This window comes from Lipophrys pholis (genome assembly GCF_963383615.2).
Source record: "Lipophrys pholis genome assembly, chromosome: 10".
NCBI classification, from domain to species: Eukaryota; Metazoa; Chordata; class Actinopteri; order Blenniiformes; family Blenniidae; genus Lipophrys; species Lipophrys pholis.
Window position 1 is genome coordinate 18,093,453 of NC_137640.1, and position 18,738 is coordinate 18,112,190.

At 42.1% G+C, this 18,738-nt stretch overlaps 1 protein-coding gene across 3 annotated transcripts in view; it reads right to left on the reverse strand.

Annotated features, from left to right (window-relative positions):
• Positions 1-2,645: 2,645 nt before the first annotated feature.
• dennd1b (DENN/MADD domain containing 1B) overlaps positions 2,646-18,738 on the reverse strand; it is a 105,586-nt gene continuing 89,493 nt past the window's right edge. The window contains exons 17-22 of one of the 3 annotated variants that reach the window (XM_080473842.1): positions 17,120-17,155; positions 16,595-16,651; positions 14,693-14,782; positions 6,714-6,796; positions 5,646-5,868; positions 2,646-4,596 (exon numbers count right to left, since the gene is read on the reverse strand). In XM_080473842.1, the coding sequence (XP_080329968.1) occupies positions 3,706-4,596; positions 5,646-5,868; positions 6,714-6,796; positions 14,693-14,782; positions 16,595-16,651; positions 17,120-17,155 (1,380 nt within the window). In that variant the 3' untranslated portion in view covers positions 2,646-3,705. Of the gene's footprint in view, positions 4,597-5,645; positions 5,869-6,713; positions 6,800-14,692; positions 14,783-16,594; positions 16,652-17,119; positions 17,156-18,738 lie in introns of all 3 variants that reach the window. The other 2 variants (XM_080473841.1, XM_080473840.1) reach the window with 2 other exon arrangements.

An 18,738-nucleotide genomic window follows, 5' to 3' on the forward strand; every position in this document is an offset into this window, starting at 1 on the left:
TTTCTCAAAAAAATAAAATCTAAAACATTCAAATATTAGATTTTTCTTTTACAACAGACAACAGCAATCATATATTATCCATGTAAAATATAGTCAAGCCAGCAAAAATACACGTCTATTCAGTTGAAAATATTAGATTTTTTTTTTTTTTATCAATATGAAATCAACTAGAGAAACTCCTCTGAGATGTTCTTAAATACAGTTAGCTCCGAGTGGTTTTAACTGTTTTAAAAAAAAAGGAAGAAAAAAAAAAAAGAGCACAAACTATACAAGCAGTCACCTCACAGCACAGTCAAAGGAAGTACTTAGTTTACAGAAGAAGAAAGAACGTTGTGGGGCTTTTGTAGCAGCAAAATGACTGTGGACACTTGCTTGTATGCATATTGACATTTCTGTACGTGTGCAATGATTATTCGCATGTTTGGTCTGTAATGAGATTTGTGAGCGCTCAGCCAGAGGTGTGCGTCCACAGATTATCACAGTGTGCAATAAAATTAGAGTGTGTCCATGTAAAACAAATCGCTATTATGTTCAGTGTGTTTAATCCGTGTCCACGTGGACCAGGACATGTCTCTGTCTTCATCTACACTTTTCACAAAGAGGTTTTGCTCTCGTGCTGTGAGGCAGATTAGCCTGGAATTCTGGGTTGAATTGGCCCAAAACCTGGACTCTCAGGCTCATGTGTGTCTGACGTTATGCTTGAAATCACCGTGAAGCTCCTGCAGTGCGACTTAACGTCAGAAACACTGCATAGCAAAGAAAACACACTGCAGCCTGCTCGTCTACTTTGGGGACAGATGAGAGCTGGAGGTCTAAACGTCATTCAGTCACAGCAGGTGAATTTAATAAATATCTTCTAGAGAGATTTGGGCTGACAGAGAGACCAGTCTGCAGTGGAGGGGAAGAGACATTTAGACTCTCCTCGGCCCCAAAAACATTACAAACTGCAAGAAGAACGCACAAACTGGAATAGACACATATCTGAGCACCAACAAAGGAAAACCTCATTACACACACAACTCCGCACGTTCACAAGTCATTACGCTGCTAAGTTGTTGTTTTGTTTTTGAAAAGCCCCAGAGAACCCAGAGGATTCAGGAACGGCCACCGCCGCACAGAAGAAAAAACACCGAGCAGCTCCAGCCGGATGCAACGTCGACCAGAGGACAACGCCAGCTCCAGAGTTCACCTCAGGTCCAAGCGGGGGGGGGGCTTTTAGTTGTGTGAATACCAACATGTCCAGCGCTCCTCACTGGGTCGTCAGGTGGGCCCAACTTCGCTCCCACAGCGCTGTACTCGGCCGTGATGAAACGAGGTGGTACTCTGCACTGCATAAGGCACACCATTCCCTCCATTACCACACCTCAGCTCACACACATTTAAATAGTCGTTAATACTTATTCAATCATCCGTTTGGGGATACTTGAGGCTTACTCTCACTAGAAAGTAATCTGATTGGGATTTCGTTCATTGAGTAGAAACATAGAGTATAATATAATTACTATTAGAGAAAGCGTACCGTTTCGTTTTAGATATTCTTAAATATTTGCATAGTACATAGGTTTTTAAAGTGATTATATTGGGTAAGAGCAGTACAGGGACTGCTCTGGAGTTTTCCTTTGCTTTTTTGGAATTACTAGGACTGATTCTCAGGCTTTTAGACGCATGCCAAAGACTTTATGAGCAAATCGTTAACGCAGAGCAGCACTCAAAAAGTGGAGAAATAGCTGCTATTAAACTGCCACACTGACTGGCGTCTGGCATAAATCATAAGAACAACGAACCATAAATGTAATAATCCCAACAAAAGCACATGAAAAAGCCTTCTCCTGCTCCTCCGGGCTTGCGGTGACGCAGAGAATGATGGGAAGCCACAATCCCCGGACGCGGCGTTCCTCTCCACGGGAGAGTCTGTTACAGAAATACTTCAGACTCCGTGCACGTTACATCCCTGTAGCTACTCAGGAGAATTCTATTGCTTCATTACAGTACAATCATCAACCACTGCATGGCATCGGTGTGGGACTCAAACTTAAGATGGGCAGAGATTGCGGAAATGTAAAGACGACAGAAGGAAGGAAAAAAACACAAAAAAACAGTTTTATGATCAACAAATCCTCTGAAAAGACTAAACAATAGTTTTTATTAACACTGATTCATCCCACGAAGGATTCGGCAATCACCAGGAAATACACACTTCACTCCTGTTACTCTGACCTGCTTCAAAGGTTCACGTCTTCCGTAGAAACAAAGAGGCCGAACAAAACCACATTAAGTACCAATGCAGTTGGTTTCAGACTTTTCATGGGATTTGTTGATCATAAAAGTGCCGACAGAACCAGTGCTTTTTCCTTTAAAGTTCACCTTTTCTACCTCCACGGCAAACCTCAAAAGCTCAGCCGCAACTGTTCTCAATTTCTAAGGTGGAGAGAGAGAGAGAGAGAGAGAGAGAGAGAGAGAGAGAGAGAGAGAGAGAGAGAGAGAGAGAGAGAGAGAGAGAGAGAGAGAGAGAGAGAGAGAGAGAGAGAGAGAGAGTAGTTGTGCTGAAAAGCAGTAAAAGGCTTCGACGAGACAAAGTAAAGAGTGGTGACAAAGGAAAATGTGAAAGAAAAGGAGATGAGCCATAAACTCTGTTTTTTTTTTTTAGGTCATTTGTTGTAACTTTTGAATCGATTCGCTGCACTCTGAGGAACCCGAGAGGAGAAGAGAGTTTCCTACAGCAACTTAAAGCATGCGAGACAGGATTCATTGAAAAGAATAACAACGAGGTTTAAGAATTACAATCTGCTGTATTTAAGACTGCAGCAGTGACTCTGATTATCAAGCTCCGGCTGTCCCAACTAAAAGCAGTACATCAGTGTCAAAAGCAAATCACATGTCCGTTTAAGGCATAGTGATGAAAACATTAAATTACACAGCATATATATTAGTTTTTAAAGGCCAGAGTGAACTTTGCATCTGAAATATCCGTTTCACTCTTTTTGCTCACAAGATATCTGTACCAGGTAACAATAACTGAGTATTATTGGTTTTAAACAAGTGCAAAAAATTTTTGTGTGAAATGTTTGAAACTCTGAGTTTAATATTAAGGTGACTGTGTCTCCAGGAGTAGGGTCCCTTATTAATCCCAACAAAATACTGAGCCCGTTTTCCAGGCTATTATGGTAAATTTGTCCATGAGCCTAGTGGCTGTTCTTTGGGTGCTGCGTTGTAAAAACACAAAAGTGCATGAAAATACAAATTTAGGATCCCAGATTATTTTTTTTTTTTTAACTAAAGACTCTCAGATTTGGTCAGCAAAGCTCAAACACACTTGCTGTTGTCACTTTGACGTACTGAGATGAAAAGTTTTCTCAACTTTTTGATCAAGGATTGTTTTTGTTGTCGTTGTTTTATGATACCTATATTTCACTGCAGCCCCTGAAACAAATTGAGTTTTTTCACTTACCATAAATAAGGCTTTAGTTTTAGGAACACATATAGATGGATGACAGATGGAGACGTCTGCAGTGCACCTGCTCCCCTCCTCCTATTCTCTGGATTTTTGTCTGACTTGGCCAGTCAATATTTCCTTTTCTTTTTTTTTTCATAATGCCTCCTCCTGTCTTAAAGTTGAAGAGGAAACATGTCAGAGCTGATGATGTTCTCTGAGACGTTATATTGTAGAAAGAGGGGTAAAACCTGTGGCTTTGTCCTAAATGTCCTTTAAGACTCCTCTGCAGTCTTGCCCTGGACCGGATGGTGGCTGTTGTTGCAGTGGACTTGTGGGAGCTGTAGGCTGGTGTGGAGGACCGGTCCAAGGCAACACATGGACTCAATCTCCTCCAGGAGGCCCTGATCTTGCACCACAGCCGCTCCTGAGCTTTTACCTGGACCCAGACACAGACCGAGCCCAAGGAGCCCCTCTTTGGACACCTCCTTCTCCCATGGGACTTGCATAGCTGACTGGTTGTTCCTCAACGGGCTGCCCTGCCCCTCAGGGTGCCCCCCTTTGCTGCCATGCCTCTGAAGAGCCTTTTCCTGGTACTGCCTCACCGTCTCCTTGGATAGCACCTTCCTCCTCAGGATGCTGGTGGAGGAAGTCTGAGGCTGGGCCGGAGAAGGCTCCGAGCTGCTCTGAGGGTCTGAGATGGTCCGAGACCGGCTGGCTGGTACAGGAGAGCAGCTTTGCAGCGAGGCAGGAGTTGGAGAGCTGTAGGTGTGCGTGAGAGTGGGAGTGGGAGATGGAGATGTGGGTGTAACTCTGCGGGACAGTGAGGGTGAGTAGGACAAACGGTCCCCTGGTTGTCGCCCTGGAGGTAGCGGGTGAGCTTCAGGATGAGACCTGGAGGCTGAGGGCTGACGAGAGTGTGACACGGTGGCGTCGTCCTTATCTGAGGGAGGAGCAGCAGTGATGGAGGGGACCGCAGGACCTGCTGCGGGCTTCTTTGACACTTTCAGGCTGCTCTTGCTCGGCTGTCTGCGCGGGGATGGGGGAAGGTGTTTTCCGTGAACCGCACTGTCATCCTGACCCATATTCCATCCGCCTTGATCCCCGCCTCCACCACCGCCACTCTGGCCTGCAGGGTCGGACTCACGGCTGGGTGTGGGCTTCATCTGTAACAAAAGGTAGAAATAACTTGTGAACGAGCCGACATCACATATCTGCTCTCCTGTTATCAGTAGGAACACAGTATTTTATTTCAGTCGATCTTAAAGATATGATTCTAACAGCGTGTTTGGCATATCCCCCAAATAATATATCATGTCCTAAACTCAACATTAAATATAAAATCTATGGGACTAACACAGTTTATTTTAAATTTACTCAAGTAGTGTTTCATAATGCTTCTCATGATTTCTTCGATGCACATTTTTGTCTAAATCGAGCTGTTGTAGTTCCTTTCCTATTGAACCCTGCTCCCTCAGAGAACCTTTTGTGTGATTCAATTCAAACTTTGAGGGCTTGTAAGGTGAAAAAAGCATCATCACCCAAAGCAGCCGCAGCGGTGCCTGAAACAAATGACCGTAAAAAGTAGCATGAGATGAGCAGACCTGCACCCTGACAAGTTCACACGACAGTCTGAAGCCATAACTTAATTTCACAGTTCGGTCCGTTTCTGTTGAGCACTGTATATGTGTGGCGCAATAATCAAGCAGAATTGCTCCCTGGGGGGAAGGTGGGGGGGGGGGGGGGGGGGGGTTAAGTTGGATTCATTACTTCTGGACATTTAACGGTAAGAGTTAGCAACAAGTTTCCTTGAATAAGCTCTGGTTGGTTTAATCGAAAACCTCGAAAAACTACAGGCAAGTATTGTTGGGTGTTGTCTGCTTCCACTTTAAAATGAGAATTTTTCAATATTACATGTTAAAGATAAAAATTGACATCAAATACATCTCCACGGTTTATAATCTTGGTTACGTTGAATAAAAGCAATAATCTTATCTGAAGCTGAAAGAGGAAAGGTTCTGGTTTGAGACAAACAGGTATATAAAACACAAAAGCTGTGCTCTCAGGAGACGGCACCTTAAAGTCAAATTAAACATTTAAAAGGAAGATATATTATTGGTCAATCAGAATCAAAATATACTAAATATAACAGTTGTTATTATTGTAATACAAACATGGTATGCGATCTCGATAGAAAAACCTTTTTTTCCCCTACCGGTGCCTTGTAGTCCAGGTCGTCCATGGACCTGAAGAAGTCCAGACTCTTGGCTGCACTGAGCTTTCCTTGCTCCACCGTTGTGGTGTTCAGAGAGTCCAGGATTTCCTCCAGCAGGTTCATCTGTCCTGAGCGGGAAGAGTCAATGTCCAGGTCTAAGGAGTAGGAATCATCGCTGTCTTCAGTGTAGGAGGGGACGTCCCCGCTGTCCTCCGAGGAGATCCTGCGTCAACGGGAGAGACGACGGCCGTGTTCAGTCACACTGACATCCATCTGTTGCACTTCGTTTGTAAAGATCTTTACGGGAACTCATTTTTAAAATCAACCAATTGAACTTTATATGGCACCTGTCACACAAGTCTGTGCAAAGCAAGGTGTCACAAATGACTGCCGAGGTGGCAAAAAGTCTTAACAGAAAAGGACAAGACAACGATTTAATAATGTACAAAAATAATCAAGACATATAAAACATTTTGAAAAAAAAAAATAAGGAAACAAAACAAATTGAAAACACAAACAAAGAAACAAATCTATTGATAAAACATAACCAAGATAGAAATGAAATGTGATAAAGGAAAAGGAACTTTGTTGTTGAAAATAAATAGTTTGAGCTTCGGAGAGAATAACATCTTTGCCAACACGCTAAGAAAACCTGCAGACATATAGGTATGAAGTATAGTATAAGGTAGGGTAGACACTGAGCACTTCAGACTAACCCGTACATCATCCAAACACACACAACTCCATAAATTGCCAACAGCATAAGGCCAGAGTCACCTGACACACACAATACAAAGAACGGGCTTCGGCCTGGAATCAAACCTGGGTCCTAATGCTGTGTGATGACAGAGCCGCCCCATATAAACGTCTCTAAACTGAGTTTAGCACCAAATTATGCTGTTCTTAAATGTATCCACTTGGGGGCAGTGTTATCATGAGCATATCTAAGTGTATCTGTTTGGAAAAAGCCTTTTTAACCATACCATCAACTTCCGCATGTACAAACAAAAGTTACCACATCTTGGCATATAGATTTAAAACAGAAAGAAACCGGCTTCTCTGACTTACTTGCTCATGTTGTCCAGCTCGTCATCATCCAGCCCGAAGCCAAGCTCTCGAGGGCCCATGCTCATGGGAGACTTGTTGAAGTTCTGCTGTTAATGAGAATAACAAAGCAAGTGGATGTAGTTAGACACAGAGAATAACATGATAAAACAATGAAAGTGGACCCGAGGGCGTCTCAGCCTCTCATCTTAATAGTGGAAGACTTGTGATAAACACGGAGTCTGGGTGGAAAATGGAGCTCCGCTGAGGTACAGCGCTTCATAAAACTACAACTAGGGATTCAAGAGTAAAAAAAAGATGCAGGTCTGTGTCTGGTGGGTCCTCGTAGGACAGGACTAATAGCTTGTTTTAATGTGCGGGAACCCGGAGGGCTGGGGCTAAATTTGTCAAATCTGGGTCTAGGGATGAAAATCCTGCTGTATTTTATGAAGCTCAGCATTACGCGTGAACTATGAGGTGCTTGAGAGTTAAGATATTGGGAACTATATTAATCATCATGTCACCGGTGCATGAGTATGTATTCGTCACAGTGGAGTGTTGACTGATCAGTGTGATACTGTAGTTGTCTGACACAGTGGGTTTAATAAGCCACCTGTGCACCATGTTTAATGGGCAAGTTAAGAAAGAGACAGAAGCTTTACAGGGCAGGGCAGGACTCTCCCCATGGGAGACCAAATCTGCCCCCGGCCACTTATTTAACATGCCTTCCACCACCACGCACATGCTCCTCTCACTGTGTGCCCATGTTTGCTGTTGTTAACACCAGCTCTCATTTTATAACTTGCACTCTTTGCATCGTCCTCCTTCGTCTTGCATTTCACTGACGACCTGCAGTGTCCATTTTTCTTGGGCAGGCAACATCTTAGCTCCTTCAGTCTCTGTGTTTGTTGAGATCAAACAAACTCCTGTGAGGACGTCCAGCTTACACGATACCACTGCCAACAATCACAGTGTTAACACACGTGCGCACTGATTTTTTTGTTCGAGAGGTGTAGCCCCACCCATATGTTTTCTCTGTGTCTCCGTAAAATATCGTTGGCCGCAGACACATCATCAAAGCCCATCACTCCGAGAAATATTCTCTACCATTCAAAAGGGAGCACAGCACGGGGGAGGGGTAAGTTACAGACATGAAAAAAAAAATAAAGCGGTGGTGGAGGAAACATCAGAGAGTCAAAGGTGAAGGTGAGACCAAAGAAAGAAATGACCGAGTGAAAAAGGGAAGGAAGGAAATGTAGGGAGGTGTGGATGAGATTTCCTTAAAGCTGCAAAGAATGATGGGAGTGGTGTGTGTGCGTGGTTTGAGGGGGTCGAGGGGTGCATTGGAGGGGGTCAGCATCGGACCCCTGAACCAAGACCTGGACCCGATTAGCTGACACTGTGCCAGCTAGACGGGGGGAATGTAACGTGTGACTGGCCTGGCCTCATTTACGGCAGTGTTCGACTACGGAAGACGAAGACACACACACACACACACACACACACACACACACACACACACACACACACACACACACACACACACACACACACACACACACACACACACACACACACACACACACACACACACACACACACACACACACACACACACACAAAACACAAAGAGTTAAAGTGCCATTTTCTCCATAAAAGTCAGCGAAGGAGATGTGTGCAGTAGCCATTTAAGTCTCTCAGCCATCAGGCTAAACATGAACACATGTGGTGGCACTACTGATTGGCCGAGCCGCTCCCCTTCCATGGTAGCTTGGAGCTATAATGAAAGAGATTTCAGAGGGGCTCAGGCCTGGGATCCCTAAACAGCCTTTAATGGATTCCTGTGTCAGGGCAGTAAATCTGGGGCCGGGCCAACAACGTGCCAGCCAGCCAAAGCAGACCGGCAGAGCGGAGATGCACCTGTGAGACACTTTGGGAGGGTCGGCTTTGGACAGAAAACTCTAGCGCGCAAACACCAGGCGCTCATGCGATGTATGCCCATGGTATGTGCAGTTATTTACAGAGTGTTCATTTGTGCAATCCTGCAGTATTGAGGGAGGCAGGGCCTCTCTCTGCGTCTAGGTGTTTATTAAAGCAAGGCGAACCCAAACACAGCCAGACGCAGGTCACCAAGCCTGGCCCTCTGATCTCCGTTACAGCTTTTGGTGTCGTCTACCCAAGAGGAAGTTCCATGGGGAGCAGTAAATGGATGGCACTTCACTTCACAGCTTTATCAATTTGTCATTCCCTCTCTTCACTGTGACCCTTAAGCACAACACTTAAGATTAAACTATTTACAACGACCAAGCATTTTATGACAGGAGCACTGATTTTGGTGCATGAACTGGTATATCTCCTATTATTTAAAGAAAACAAAACACAAAAAACCCCCAAAAAACAAGGCCAACATATTCCATTCATTTCACTGGTAATGTCAGCTACAAAGTAAGATTTTGTCAGTTTCTTTTCTTAGCATATTACCAGTCCTTCGGAGCTGTCAAAGCTAACAGCAGCAGTTAAATTTGAGATTTAAATAGGATGCACTGTATGTCAATGTAAACAACAAAAATGTAGAAGCTTTCGCGATGAGATGTTCTCAACCAGTGCAAACAGGTCCCCCCTTAAAGCTGTGACAGCTCTGTCACCGTCCCATATCTCCTCAGGCCTGACAGGACAGTGCAAGGCACCAAATAGGAGAGCAACATATTATCATACTGCTCCTTCATTAGCGTTGCCGTTGTCGACTAATGGGACGCTGAAAGGTGAAAACGAAAAGGTGATTCTCGCTCCATGCCTCCCTGTCTCTCATTTTCTGATCCATCACTCTGTTTTCAGTGACAGATGTCACTGTTTCTGTCTGTCTGCATCTTTCCACTCCTTCCTTTCCACCATGGTGCCACATGGGAGCGAACAGGCATCATGAAAAATAATAAAATGGTTGTTTCAAGTAATACCATCTCCATCTAGTTTGTTTTTGGAAATGTAGAAAAGCCTGGCATTTATTAAATAATGGGGGGATGGCTGGTTTTCGGGTTATTTGGTAATTATGATACTCCAGATGTGAAAAAGCAACACACTTGAAAACACAGGTATAATCTTAAACATGACTAAGCTATTTGTTGCTCTCGTCTGTCAAAACAAGCACACCCTTAAACAAGACCCCTCCCATAAAAGCGGCTGTGAGATAAAAATTAATTCCTTTTCATTTTTGTAGCAATGAGGGAACAATCATTGTCATGTATTTTAGTGGAGAAACAAACTTTCCCTTCCTCTCGCCCTCCTAAACTGTGTGACCCATTATGAGGTGCAACTATGCCTGTCTGTGACAGGGCCAAACGCTGGTGGACTTTAATAGCTGGTCTTACATTATACATTTCATATGGTATTTCTGAGTGGGCACTGATCTCACAGCTTGGCAGTGTATGTAAAGTGATGCCAGTAAAATGCAAACAAACCTTGGGGAGAAGCAAAGCCTTTGCAGAAGTACGGCCAAGTCTGTGTATGCCTGTTTAAGTGCCGCTCGCTCAAAAGCGGGGGGGGGGGGGGGGGGGGCACCGTTTGAGGGGAGATCCACTGCCACTCTGTCCAACTGGCTGTTGCTGAAAGACCGCAACTTTTGCTTAAAACGAGAGCCATATAAAGACAGAAAAATGTGCATAATGCTCATTCTGTCAGACCAAACCACACGTATCCAGTGAAATCACCAGGTGTCTTTCTGTGAATGGGTGCACTGCAGTACTGTGTTGCTGCCAGGAGATGGCACTTTGGTTTCAGCGAGGACTTCAGAAAAGGCCAGAAACCAACCCAAGTGTGGAATACAAATGCACACAAATAACCATGAAAACACACACAGCTATGAACAGAATTGCCATACTAGCAGTATCCTGTGATGCATTCTAACTAGTCACCTCACACTGACCATTGTGGGCATGACTGAACTATTTTACAAAGTCCGATCAAAATTTAATTATGACCAACAACGAATCACACTCTGAGCTCTGGAACATGCATTACTCATAATATATTATACAATTCCTATTAGATATTCAAATTAACCAGTATATAGTGCTTTTCTATTCTGTCAATATCACACAAAAATAGATGAACTGATAATATCTCTGCATGGCGCCTAAGATGTGCATGCATTACAATTACCCAGCTTGAGCATCTTTGGGATTTAAAACTCCCTCTTCGCTAATGTGTATTCCTCAAAATAAAAAGAACTCCACATGTAAGTATACATGCTCCATCAACAAATCTCTCCCTGGTAGGGCACACACAAAGGTAAAGGAGGAACACACACAGGACAGCCTTTACACTCTGAAGTGTCCATGTGACTTTGTTCCTGTGTTTCCATTCTCTGTTTCCCCTCAACCCTGAGCTGCTTCCCGGGCTGGCATCTCTCCTGCCTCACCAGGTGAAGAGTCCAGAGCCTCGGGCTGAGCCCGGCCACAAGCCTGCTGGCTGTCATTGCCCATAACACCGTCCCAACCTCTGCTCTCCTCTGTGCTCTTAACAGCTGTCACTCGACTGCCTCCAACCTGAGGCAAACAGTTAAATGCATGCGTGTTTGTGCACTTGGAGCACACACGCGCTCAAATCCAGCTTCATATGCTGGAGGGATGAGGTACACACATACTCTCTTATTGCAGAAGCTCAATAGACACACACACACACACACACACACGCACACACAACTCCAAAACTGAATCTGGCACTCACACACAAAATGATACAGGAGCCAGAACAATGGTTGTTGTTTGTTGCATCAGAAGAGAAGTCAGCGGTCCAATTCAGTCTTGTTTTTGTCAAACGAAAGGATTACTCCTACATTCTTAATCAACACGCTCACCAAACACTACAAATCACCCACATTGCCGGATAAGGCTGAAATATGAGTGCATATGACAGCAGCACTTCCACTTTGGTACATGTGTTGGCTGATCAAATAGAATTTGAATTTCATAACTCTGATTATTTTTCTATGATTAATTAAAGGAGCTTCTCCAGGATCATTCATTTCATTTCAAGGACACACAGAGATGTTGCTTAAAAAAAAATCATGAATGATAAAAATGTATCAGGATTTTTTCACCCCCCTCATACAGCAATGTGGAATATCCCTAATTAAATCACATTTTTGGAGCATTTGATGATGAAGTGTTTCTAAAGTGAATGAGGCTTTGCTGGTCCCTCAGTTGAAGGCATGGATATACCTGAAACCACAATCCCAAAGAATATGTCACTTAACACACGTGAGACAAATCCGTTCTGGCTCGTGTGTTTAAGTGGGGAGCTGATTCTACTAGATAATGAAATTAAATAAATTAAAAATGGGTGTGTCTCCCGGAAATGTCATGTATTTTCTTTTTTACAATGTTTTTTCATCAGCAGTGTACACAAACACTTAGATCAATGGATCAAACATTTTCTGACTTTCTGAATATTCCGTAATTAGTGTGCTATGAATCCAATATCTAAAATGCTTTTTGTTTGAAACTGTTGAAGTTCTTCCAAGCTGCAATCAATTTTCAGTGATGCTTTATTGAATCGTATTGCTTTACATTTGTTTCAGTCATTTACTCCACACCCATGAATGATAACTAGAATATTACTTTAAGAAAACTAAGGCTTCGTTTTCTCCTTTATGTTAATTACATTATCAATATAAGAAAATCCAGAATTGCAGCGCATCGTTATTATATAGCTATTATAAAGGAACCTTTGCCCTTTTACTTTTTTAAAGTAATGATGAGTTCAGAGTAAAGCTAGTCTAAACTATAATAGTCTGCGTGTGGCGACAAGGAGTCTGGGGATTGGTGGGGGAGCTGTGGCTAATTTTAGTTAACCTTTATTTAACCAGGTTAGTCCCATTGAGATCAATTTTCCATGTGTAGAAAACACCCGGTCACCCGGTCAAAACAGTAGTGGGCAGAACAACAGCATCAACATTTCACTGGAAGCAGGCTCAGAAGAGGTGACGGACACAAAGAGAGTAGGAACAATGACTACATTTCTCTCCAGCTAAAATGTCAATATGCTATGCAGTAAAGAGTCTGGTGAAGGTAAATGAAATGGTAATGTGGAGAGAAGCTACACCTGGAAACACTCTTTACATCAATATGTGTTTGGCAAATAATTTTTGCAGTTTGATTTTTATAAATGAAACAATTCTTCCCTAAATAGTTGATAATTAATCAGAGTTTCTACTATGAAATGATACAAAACCTAGTCAGTATATACTGTTATACATACCTAAATATTGCAATCATTGTCATTTTCTAATCATTTCTACCAATTGTCTCCAAATATGGTCATATTTATGCGCTTACTACACACTCAGAGGCCATAAATTATCAACACGTTCTCGGCTCTCAAGCTGCAGGTGGAAAAGAAGAAGAATGGATCACCAAACTTAAAAAACAAAACCCAAAATCGCGTGCAAAAGGTTTTAATTTGAAGCCGTTAAGGTAATGCACTGATATATCTGGGTTCTGAGGGCAATGAGAAGAGAGAACAATGGTATGAGAAACTGATTGATTACACATAAACACACACAAACGCAGTGCTGTGGGACATGCTATCCCGTGTCCTGCATGTTCCTCCTCCAGCGGTCTCCAGGGACCCGTTACTGTGGCAATGAGCAGGCCTCAATGGCATGAACAGGGGTGTGGGTGTGTGTATATCCTGATTTCTGTCTCTGTGTGTGTGCGTGTGCGTGTGCGTGTGTGTGTGTGTGTGTGTGTGTGTGTGTGTGTGTGTGTGTGTGTGTGTGTGTTGCGCGCCCGCTTGTTTTTGAGTGTGTGCACACATCAATTGTGTTAACTGTTAATCTGCACTTGCCCGTCTGTGTGTGTGTGCACGCTCCCTGGCTACCGGGGGGTGGTGTGTGTGTGTGTGTGCGTGTGTGTGTGTGTGTGTGTGTGTGGGGGGGGGGGGGGTCCGAGGGAGCCTTTAGAAAAGCCCTAATTGCCGTTCCTCTCCTCTCTCTGGCCATCACACCTTCATCTGCGCTAAGACTTTCCAGCATCATCACACACATAGGAAACACAACACTAATTAGAGACAGCACAACCTCTCCTAATCACACTCTTACATGACTGTGACCAAAATGTCAGTGCGAGCATGCAGGCATGGTTTTTTCCCCCGTTTTTTTTTTGAAGAAGAAGAAGAAGAAGAACAATTGTAAGTCCACTGGCCATATATTCGTCCACCAACAACAGGCAGAAAAGCTCCAACTGGGACCACACTGGTGTAGATATAAGGTGGGAGATATGACCCTGAGGCTGTGTACATGCATTTAGTTTACAAGTGTAGCATGAAACTAAACTTATCACTCGAAGAACTACATGTGCAGGTTTTAAGTTACTCGTCTCTGTGGTGTCTTATAATTTCACTAAAAAGCAGATTTAACTTTCTTCATATATTTGCTGATGATTGTGCACTTTGTGAGCTTGTATGCACATCACATGCAGAGTCTGCACACAACAAAGAAAAAAGAAAAAAAGTGACATCTACTTTTGGTGCACAAGCAAATTCTTCAGAGGAAATGCTGATCAGCAGATGAGTTGCGTTGACTGTCCGTGCTGTTCAGAGGAAAATACTGAATGTACAACATGGACACGTGTGAAAGGAAGAAATGCTTATCATTACATTTGGCACGCTGACAAACTACTGGACTTCCAAGTCCTTGTAAAAGACAGAGAGAGAGAGAGAGAGAGAGAGAGAGAGAGAGAGAGAGAGAGAGAGAGAGAGAGAGAGAGAGAGAGAGAGAGAGAGAGAGAGAGAGAGACAGAGAGAGAGAGAGAGAGAGAGAGAGAGAGAGAGACCAAAATGCAACAAACAAATGTGAAAAAGAACAAAAACATGGACAATGAAGCGGTGAAAAAGTGGAAAGCGGAATCCATGTTTGGTCAAATGAGAAGTGAGCTCTTGTATGATCGGTCAGTGTAAATGTAGTTAACTGATTTACTGATGTGCATCTCTGCTTGGACGTATCATACCCGTCTCATCTTCTGCAGTCTCCTTGGAGACAAGCTCTTGGTGCTGGTGGGAGACCCGCCACAGACCGTCATCCCCTCTTCCTCTTCTTCCTGAGAGTGGAGAGGAACAGAAATCTCATGTTTTATAGTATAGATTAACTAACCTGGTAAAAACTAGGAAATCATGAACAATATTTACATCTGCTGCCATTTAAATTAAATATGAAAAACAATATGTTTATTAATAATTGCGTTTTCTGACCATATCTGATTATCTGATATTTTCAGATTTGTTCTATTGCTTCTACCTATATATGCATGTGTTTTCTTCTGTAGTAGAATCAACGATATTGTAATCCTGCTTCTATCATAGCATATATTGTACATACCAACACAAAATACAATATTTTTCAACGTGCACACAATCAATGGGGACGAAATGTGACAAAAAATTTCAGGTTATGTAAAATATAATTATTTGCCTTTTTTTCCCCTAACAATTTCTCCTTCTTACCAAGGTTACATGACGCCATTGTTGAGAAAGTCTTGACAGTCGTGGGCATATTTACGTCAGTCATTATCAGTGATAAATGTTGGCTTACTCGTCATGACGATATGATATAATTGATTTGTTGTGAGTGGAAATCTCTGATTAATTGAAGTACAACAAATTGGAATAATAATATAGCTGGTAAGGTAAAGCTGCATTCTCTTTGATCCATTAAAATGTAATTAATTAGATTTTTGAAACAGCATAAAATTGTTTATTTCAACTGATCTTATAATAAAAATAAATCTACTGAATAGACCCTATTAATAAATATTTGTTAAGCTGCACATAATTACCTGTTCCAAATAACACTACATCTAAACAACTATAAGATTATCAATCCATAATTCTGTTGTCATTATTGTCATGATAAATTATTAGTACAGCTAAATTCAGAGAGTACTCCCGGATAGGCGAGACGGTTTGCAGAAACGTGTTGTCATATATCGTCAACACAGTGTTCATTGTGGCACTTTGTCTGAGTCACTCATCCCAGTGCAGAAAAAAGTACCGGGTAACAGCATATAGTCAGAGTATAAAGTCTCGTTTGAAAGAGCTTTGAAAAAAAACTACAATAGACAGCGGTGTTTTACAGAGCTGACTAATGGCCTTGGATTTCAGAGTCAAATTACTACCGTATATAAAACTAGCAGTATGAATACCACTGGTAGCTCCATATACCAAGCTACCACAAAAATATTCATACTAACCAGTGTCACAGCAATATAACTTAATATCCTTTATACCAATTGTGCTTTTACAGCAGTTGTGTACAATCTGCAGCTGGCAACACCACAAATGCACGGGTGATTAAGAGGGATCACAAAACCATTTTTCCTTCTTAACGAACAGGAAATCTGTTTAACTTCAAAATCAAACACATTTCTACACCTCTGTTTGCCTCCACTGTGCTTGTGTGCGCATCCACAGAGCAGAAGAGTGCGTGCACCTCATGTTCATCATCAATGCCCTCTATCCTCAGCTTCCCACTGACAGATCAAACTGCTATTGCCTTATCAAATCCATCAGGCTTATGGAAACATACACCTCGTTACATTAGCTTTGAGGAAATCACAGGCTCACTGATGAAATATGCAGACAATAAAAGTGAAAGAAGGGCCGAGGCTCGGATGACATGACAGGCCATAGCCAGAGGGGCGCTGGTTAAAAATGAACAGCCCTGAACAAAGCACTAAGCAGGCTTCAACAGTCATTAAAAGACCCCTCTGTTAGAATCACACGCTCCATGTAAAGCAGCTTTCCTGTCTGTTTCTATGAGGGAGGCATGTGTCTGTCGGCCTCAGACAGAAATACATGTACACGTGTGTTTGTGCATGTGTGTCAAGAGAGGTGTGGAGGTCCTTGCAGCTCACCCTTGCTTTGAGTCTGCCCTTAATGTCTCGGATGCCCCTCTTGGCGTGAACCTTGGCCTAGGAGGTAGGAACAGTGCATATATTCACATGCAGAGAAATTACCAATCAAAACATGTTGCATTAGCATTCCATTCTGGTTTCATGTAACATCAAGACATGCTTTGATCCCTGTGGCAAAAACACTGAGACAAAAGGCTGGATGAGAGAGCCTCGCGCACTAACGGGAGGCGTTAACATGAAAGGGCACCCTGACCACCTATTGTACAGCACATAACGACGCGTACTGCTCATCAAACATTCACCAGTCATGAACAATGCTCCCACAGGCTCAACACCCAATTACAAGTTTTACAAAGTTTAATTTCAACATTCAACATATTCAAGCGTGCGGAGGAATTTTCAGAAAAATGTCACGTGTGATTTACAGCCAACAGTTTTAAAATGTGTAAAATCACATGAATGCAAGTAGTGCATTAAGCCTCACAGATGCGACTACTCATTAAGTACGGCTGCAGTAGGAAATACCTTTGTCACAGCTGTGTTGAAGAGTGCTCCTCCTCTCTGTAATGAGCACACAAGACTTTGTCAGTCACTTACAGACAAGTAAAGTGAATTCAAGCAGATACACATTACAAGTATTTCTGAAATGAATTATTCATACATACACAGAGGATGACCTGAGTATTGTTGGTAACTCAGTCATATTGTGATGGTCTGTTTGAGTTTCTTTATTGACAGTTCAAAACAAACACTACTTTTTAGTATTTTAAAGTGTGACACATGAACATTTGGGGATTTCTAATGATCGGTTTGATAATTGTATGTGTTATTTTTCATGTTTGCCTTTGAAAATAAAACATTTTTAGACTATCATAATAAATGCTATTTTTATCTGTCAGTCATAATTTTTTTATTATAACACCAGCATCAACAGCAGACATGGAGATCTGGGTGGGATCACAAACAAACCTGCAGCTATAAATATTGCAAAAGTATTAATGTAAACTCAATCAAATCGTAAAAATTTTTTTTTGTTATATCTATGAACAGGTGAAATTTTATTTTGTTATTATCGAAGAGTGTTTTCCCATGTTATTTCTTGTTTGCTTTTTTTACACATATTATTTTGCATGATTGCTTTTTTCATATATCTTATAGACTTTATCTTTTCTTTTTTATACCATCTTATATACTATGTTTTCCTTATCATGTCCTGATGTTATAAAATACATCTGCTTTTTCACATGTTATTTCTCAGTGTTTCCTTTTTCACTTATTATTGTTCATGTTTACATTTCCTTTACATCCTAATTTGCATATTTGCTTTTGCTACATGTTACTCTGCACATTGTTAACGTTACTTTGCTACGATTATAGCAAAGAGATGTGGCTTTTCAACCACATGCTTCTTTTCTAATGTTATTTTACACTTTTTTTTCCTATATCAAATTGCGCATGTTTTATTTTTTTTATTTTTACAAGGCTGCAGGTTATTTGGATTTTTGCACATGGCAGCTTAGTGTGCAGTACGTTAAGCTATATTGTGGTCAGCATTTCTACTACAATAGTTTAAACAGTGGAGACGGACAGTGCAAATATTTTAACACAAACCTCTGCAGCTGTTAATATTATACAGCATCAGTAAAAAACAAAAAAAAGTTGGTGACACTAAAAGTATATCAGTCAGCCATGATAAACTACGCGATTCATAACACTGAGGACGCCTTTATTTCGAAGGAGCCTAAAACAGTAAGGGGAGGGACTGTGCATGATTGATTCATGCTTTGAGTTGTGCCGAGTGACATTATGGTACCCGGTATCTCTGCGCCTTTTCTCTTTTTAACTCTTCCGAGTTGCTGTTTCTCTCCTTTGGCATCTCACTCTATTTCTCTCCTGTTTGTTCTTTAGTGTACGCACAAAGCTTCGGCTAAACGGCTAAACAGAGTAAATGGCAGGCAGCGTTTCAGTAGTTGGCAGAGGGAGAGGAGGAGAGGGGCCGAGGTGAAGGCCCCTCTTATAGATCCCTGTCAGTCAGGAAATGTGAACTTTAACAAACCTTTGAAGAGCACTCTAGAGAACTAATTCAGCCTTAGCTGACGGCGTGGGGAGAGAGGGAGGGTGAGGGAGAGATACTCACGGAGTGA